The 7193-nt window shown below is 44.3% G+C and overlaps 1 protein-coding gene across 1 annotated transcript in view; it reads left to right on the top strand.

Moving 5' to 3' along the window:
* Positions 1 to 5256: 5256 nt before the first annotated feature.
* mapkapk2a (MAPK activated protein kinase 2a) overlaps positions 5257 to 7193 on the top strand; it is a 49216-nt gene continuing 47279 nt past the window's right edge. The window contains exon 1 of the mRNA XM_083661736.1: positions 5257 to 5924. Coding sequence (XP_083517862.1) covers positions 5685 to 5924 — 240 coding nt within the window. The 5' untranslated portion in view covers positions 5257 to 5684. The remainder of the gene's footprint in view (positions 5925 to 7193) is intronic.

Genomic DNA, 7193 nt, shown 5'->3' with positions numbered 1-7193 from the left:
AATGGACAAAACTTGAGTTTATACCCACGCTGTAGTCAGAGATTCTTTATACTAACAGGTTGCAATCAGACCGATGCACCCAGTCAGTATCAGACAGTGAAGCAATAAAACAGCAAGCACAGAAAAGTCGTCTACCAGTCAGACAGCTTGCATAACTGTCTTTTATTTTTGCTAGAGTCCTAATATCAACAGATGTGGAGGGGAAATGTTCAACATACATACTGAGGTCCACTACACATCAGCTCGGCACCACACAGCAGTGGCAAAACAACACACTGATGATTTGCAGAGCTCTGATGTCCATCTATCACCCAGTGTGCAATGGAAATTTAGGCTGGTCCTCCATCTAGTGGTTGGAAGAGGCGCTACATTTACTACAGACAGCTAGACCACCGGAGGTCCCCCATATAACATTAGCCTTTGGCCGCGATGTCAAAAATCACTTCCACAAAACCACAGAATATATTTCCTGACTTTTATAATAACCTAATAATTACATTTGCATCTCAAAACTTTTCTTGTCTGTTTTCCATTATAAACATTGTTCCAGAGTCAAAAAGTACTGTATTACCCACACAATGCATGTGATGACGACTGACAGGCAATTAGACAGATGGGCGTGGCAAATATGATTGTTATGTGGAAGGAAAGGATTCAATTATATTTGTTAACACTACACTAAATATAATGATAAAAGGGCCTCTACCCTTAAACCTCTCTGTGCAGTCTATGATTTATAACTGTGAATGCCTTTAGAACAGATCACTGTTTACTGTATGAGAGAGTTGGGTGGCAGTCCTTGGCAGTAAGGAGGGAACGACACTGTGTTTTATTGATCTACAAAGCACTTCTTGGGGAGCTGCCTGGATATCTCTCATGTCTTCTCAACCACACAAATCATCGTCACACTGCACCAGGTCCCAAGACTATTTGGTTCTTGAAAATCATCGTGTCCACACTGAGATTGGGAAATTGGCTTTCTCCACACAAGTGGAACAATATACAGCTCACTCACTAAATCAGACAAGCTAATCCCTTTCAATCAATTTAAATGAAGTTATAATACCATTATAACTCAAGTTCGGGAAGGCCATGCCACAACTAGCCACTCATTCAATCATTCAATCAGTCAATCCCTCGCCCCACCTGGATTCAATCATTCGCTCCACCTACATATACGCCCCAAACCAAGATCCTTTCTCGCTCTCATCTCAAGTCCAAACTCATCCCTCCCACCCAACCCCTTCATCTTCTATCGCAGCTTAGGAACCACCGGGGATAAGATGGAGCCATGAAGACCATGAAGAGCTTCCATCGCCGAGGCAGTTCCCCCATCCAGAGTCTCACTCCCTGGTTCCTTGAGACACCTACTCATACTTCCTGTCAAGTCATCCCCTCATCCCTTCATTCCACATCCCTTCATCCCTTCATCCCTCATCCCCTCATCCCTTCATCCCATCCACTCCTCCTAATAAACTATTAATCTATTGTGGCTTGGTCATAGTTAGTGAAATCTCTGTTGACTGACATAGAGCAGTGTAAACGCGTGCGTTTGCGCTGAATTATTGTTGCACCTGTAACTTGGTGCTTTTTTATGTTTATATGTGTATGTTCCTTCTTATATACCTCTTGGGATACACTTTTCTATGCTGTTATTTGTGTATCATCAGAGTAATATACTGTAATATTTTTGCTTTATACTTTATATATATTTATATGCTGAGAGCATATAAATATGCTCTCTCAATGGCCTTTTCCCAGTTTAAATAAAGGTATGATGATGATGATGATGATGATGATGATGATGATGATTTGGATGCCACTACTAAAATATGAGACTAATTTCAATATTAATATTTAGACAAACTGTAGAAGACGTTCACAAAGTGAGAATTCATTGATAATGATGCAACTTATGAGCTGAAATCTCAAGTATGAGCAGTTCAGCCTACTCTGCAGAAGAACAACATTCATCAATGTAATGGAATGCATGTACAGTACAGTATGTGACTACATGTACAGTATGTGACTACATAGCCTCTGAATTGTTACCTTACAAATGCTGTTCCCTTTCTTTGCACCAATAATGCAATCTGGGAATCCAGAGATGACGGACGATATTTCGTGGTCTCCGGTGTAGAGAGAATGTCCGTGCCAAGACTTCTGCTTCTGTGCGCCGTGGTCTTTGTTTACAGTCCTGTTGACGAGGAGGAGATGGAGTTGATCGGTTGTAGATGTTTTATTTCCAGACAGCATTTCGGCTCATCTCTATAAACAGATACACAGCAGCAGAGATGGGATACAGTGGACCTTATGGACGCAAGATGACCTCGACTTTGCAGACGACCTGATCCTTCTCTCTCACACCCAGCAGCAGATCCAGGAAAAGACAGACAACATCACAGACAATTCAGCTTGCCTTGGTCTTATATCCAGGGAAGAGCAAGGTCCTCAAGGTTAATGCTGCTAGCACATCACCCATCATGGTAGAAGGCGAAGCGCTAGAGGAGATAGATGACTTCACCTACCTGGGCAGCACTGTCAACAAGGAAGGCAGAGCAGACACTGACGTGAGAGTCAGGATCGGCAAGGCCAGGGTAAAGCCTTTCTCCAAATCAAGAACATCTGGAGCTCAAGAGACCTGACCATCACAACCAAGATCAGGATCTTCACATGAACGTGAAGTCAGTCCTGCTCTATGGCGCCGAGGCTTGGAGGAACACTGCCATCAATATCAAAGAAAATCCAAACCTTCATCAACACCTGTCTGTGACGAATGCTCCAGACTCGCTGGCCTGACACCATCAGCAACAACGAACTGTGGCAACGAACAAAGCAACAGCCAGCAGAGGAAGAGATTCTCCAATGGCATTGATTGGAGATGGATAGGGCACACACTCCGCAAACCAGCCTCACACATCACAAGGCAATGGCTCAAGTGGAACCCCCGAGGGAAAAGAAAGAGACACTCGACATAGAGAACGCCGGAGAACTTGTGCCAGACCAATTCTCAACTGTCAAAGCAAATTAAACATGAGCTCACAGATTCGTCAGGTTCACAGGCAGTAATAAAACCGCTACAGTGACACCACGTCGGACATAAACATGCAAGATGTAACGTTTGGCTGCAGCATCTAATGACACACAACCAGTGACCACATACAACTCACCTCTCTCTCTGGGAAGTTGGCCACGGTCTTCTTTGTGATTTTCACGAAGTCATACATCCAGGACAGGCAGATAAAAATAGCGGGGACACGTTCTCATATTCATTTCAATACAGCGAAAACCAAAACAAGTCACACTTGTGTGACACTATGTGATGTAATCAGTGACATTACAACATTTCACTTGGTAGGAGACACTTCTTGCCGACACTTTAAAGTACTGTGGACAAAGACCTAATTTCTGTCAGCGACGGTTTCAAAAGTGTTGAGAGACGAAGTATAAATTGGGCTTAAGTAAGAGTCTATATATCATTGGACTGAAAACGACGGAAGTGGAAGTCTTGGCGCAGACATGTGCTCTACACCGGAAACACAGAAATATCAGCCATCTGTCTCATTAGTCGTCAGACTGATAGACTCTGTGTGCCCAAATTGACAATAGTAACCAGAGCAGAGCTAAATGCCTAGATTTAATTTTACGGGGGCCATGTTGTAAACCACTCTGCTAGATCAAAGAACCTCCTTAGACCCAGGGTAAAAAGCTCTGATTAGAGATTATTGGGCATATTCTTTGATCTGATCTCTTTCAAGACCAGCACAACACTGAACATGGCTCTTCTAGCTCTATGTAGTAGAGTGTCAACCCACCAAAAGTCAAATTAGCTACTTTATTTGTGGAATAGTGTTGTTTACCCACCTTTTAAGGTCGGAAAATCCTGGAAACAACCTCACGCCCACGATCCAGGTCGGATTGGGTTGCACATTTGCATGGCGGTGGGTGGTTATGATCCAGGGAAAGTCGTGGGCAGGTCACCAAGTCCTGGAACCACCTGGAAAGTCCTGGAAAGCACCTAACACACCAACACCCCAGGTCAGATTGGGCTGAAAATGTGCATGGCGGTTGGTTATGATCTGGGAAAGGTTATGGGCAGCTTGTAGAGTTCTTATTAAACAGCTTTTAAACATTGTCTGTTGTAGCCTATTTGAAGCTTCTGTCTTCTATCTAATACTCTATCTAGATTGTTTCTATGAGATTCATATTCCTGTATGTTCTTATACTTTGTCTTTGGCAATTTATGTTTTTATATAACACACACACACACACACACACACACACACACACACACACACACACCAATAACGGCCCTCTTCCTCCGCCTTGGGCAAAACATTGTCACACCAAGCCAATCACAGACACACTACTCTTTATGTTTGGTCTCAACTGCTACACAAACTTTACTTACCCACAAAAGTGTGAATACACAATGGTGCTTGCGAGGCCTGCCTACACTGCTCAACGTTTTCAGGGTCCAGTCCTGTATCATTACATAGCCTACATATTGTATCATAACACATTTTATACTTGTGTTTATGTACTGTTAAAAGTATATACTTTTATTTAAATTACTTTGGCAGGAGAGACAAGTGAGGAGTCACAGAGAAAGGGACAGGCAGTGAATGCAGATGGTGATAAGAACAAAGAGAAGATGACGGAGAGAGAAACAGGCAGAACTTGAAGGCAGAGAGACAAGATATAAGAAAGAGGGAGCAGCAGGTTATGGAACGCATAGAGACACAGAAAAGGACGCTGAGAGAAAGAGCACAGGAGGAGAGGAGAGACACACATGGAAAACAAGAGAGACCACAGTAAAGATGATATTAATCTAATGTGATGTGTGTAGTTCTTTATAGATCTAGCCTCTTAATTTTTACATTAAAATGTCTACATTACAGCCCCCCGGGACCCCGGCCGCCACAGCGCTAAAATGACCTCGGTAGTATTTACAAAACCCTGCATTCGGCCCTGGGTCGATGACGAAATCCCTTGGTTCGTATGCCTAATTTGGAAGAGGGCGTGACTTTGGCACTTGAAGGCATAACCCGCCCTACTCTGGCTCTGATTGGCTTACCTTGATATTTGACTCTAACCTGAACCAATAGGGGAGGGGAGGGGGGGGATCGCCGCGGAGCCCCAGCCATGACGTCACCAGTAAAACCTGCTCCGGGCTCGGACGGGGACTGGCCGTCGGAAAGTGAAGTGTTTGGCGTGCTGCTATTGGCGTCAGAGTTCGTCTCTGTTGTCTGTGTCTTCAGTGTTTCTGTCATTTTTTTTAACCCCAGTCCCCAAGTTTTACATGCTTTTGATTGTGTCCGCGCTATAGCTGCTTTATGGACTGTTGTAGAAAACTTCCTGAAACACTCTTGAGGAACCGGTGGACGACGGACGGACACCCCTGGCTGAGATGGAGAAGCTAACAGATAGCTGAGTTGCTAGCCGGAAAATCACAGATCAAGAATAGGATCGAGCTAGCATGCTAGCAGCTAATGTAGCACACTTATCAGCTAGCCTAGTCACTAAACTAGAACGCCAGAACTACTAGACTCGGTCGTTATATGTGTTGAACAACAGATCAGAGACCAGCTTAACCCAGCAAGAGGAGTCGGTGTGAATTCTATAAGTCAAACGAGTTGTTGAGACGGAGGGGGCTGCTGTTCGGCTCTCACAGTCGTCGGAGCATGTTGTCCAACGCACAGAACCAGCCGCTGTTCCCCAACCCGACGGGCCAGCAGAACCCCGCGGGGCAGCAGAACCCCCCCGGTCAGTTCCTGCCCTTCCATGTCAGAGCCAGCCTACAGATCAAGAAGAACGCCATCACAGACGACTACAAGGTCACCAGTCAGGTGCTGGGTCTGGGCATCAATGGAAAGGTGCTGGAGATCTTCCAGAAGAAGAGTGGAGACAAGTACGCGCTAAAGGTAGGCTCCATCTGGCACATTATACACACTCAATTGGTTTATAATTAAGGAATGGAGTGCATCGGTCTGTCCACTTTTTGATGTTGACATAAACCCATTCTTTCTGAAATAAATTCATGGAAGAAGTGTGAGTTCTATGAAGATGGGGTCGCTTTTGTGAAAGTACTTTCTGATTGGTGGTTCTTCTGTGTCTAGTGATCTGTGACAGACTGGAGATGATGCTTTACCCACCTTTCCATGTTAACCCGTCACTGACTAGACCATAATTGACCATATTATGGTGACCATAATTACTCATTTTAGCCATGAGATCCTATTTGTTGATGACTATTCCGTCAGTAGCAGACTGTAGACAGGTGGATCATATCTGTGGAATTTAGGTACTCCCCAAGACGGCCTGGGAATTAGACCAAGACAATATGTTGGCTGTAAAATGACACTGCGTTTTCAGGAACTATCTCTCTAGAGATCATTTTCTCTCTTGGTCAATGATTGATAAGGACAAGCGTCACTTGTCAACCTTTTCCACAGGCAGGTGATCTATTCTATATTTAACCAATTCAACTATTTCCATGGTCTGCTTACGTTTTTTTTCTTCTTATTTTCCTGAGTGTCTTCGTGAATAGCCCTGATTTTTTTCATTATAGATGGCATTCTAATGCTAATCGTGTTTATCACACTCTGTATAAGCTTTTACACAATATCTCTTCCAAGTGAATCAGAACCTGGGAACATCAATGTGTAGTGATTGGAATGGACTGAGTACATTATATAGTCTTATCGACTACCCAAAGCGCTTTTTTACATGAATACCTCACATTCACACTCACATTCACACACCGACGGCGTCTGCAGCCATGCAAGGCGCCAACTGCTCGTCAGGAGCAGTTAGGGGTTTCAGTGTCTTGCTCAAGGACACTTCGACACACTGTGCCGGGAGGAGCCGGCCTCGAACCGGGGAACTTTCCGACTCCCAGGCGACAGCTCTACCTCGAGGTCAAACCTACATGATTCACAGATACAGGTCTTCCAGGGTCACAGCATTCATTGTGTGTGTGAGAGCGAGAGTGTTTGTGTGTGTAATCATCATGTATCAGACATGGGCACACACTCCTACTCAAACCTGACTGATGTTGTTGTTACGCTGTGTTGTTGAGCCATGTGTTGGTATTAAGCCTCGGATAATTAGCGTGAAACTTAGTAAGTCTCCTTACAGGATACATCAAATAGCTGCTCCCTGTCAAGTGGCTTTTTTCATATGATTTGTGC

The sequence above is a fragment of the Poromitra crassiceps genome (assembly GCF_964638095.1).
Source record: "Poromitra crassiceps genome assembly, chromosome: 27".
NCBI classification, from domain to species: Eukaryota; Metazoa; Chordata; class Actinopteri; order Beryciformes; family Melamphaidae; genus Poromitra; species Poromitra crassiceps.
This window is presented reverse-complemented; position numbering and strand designations above follow the sequence as displayed.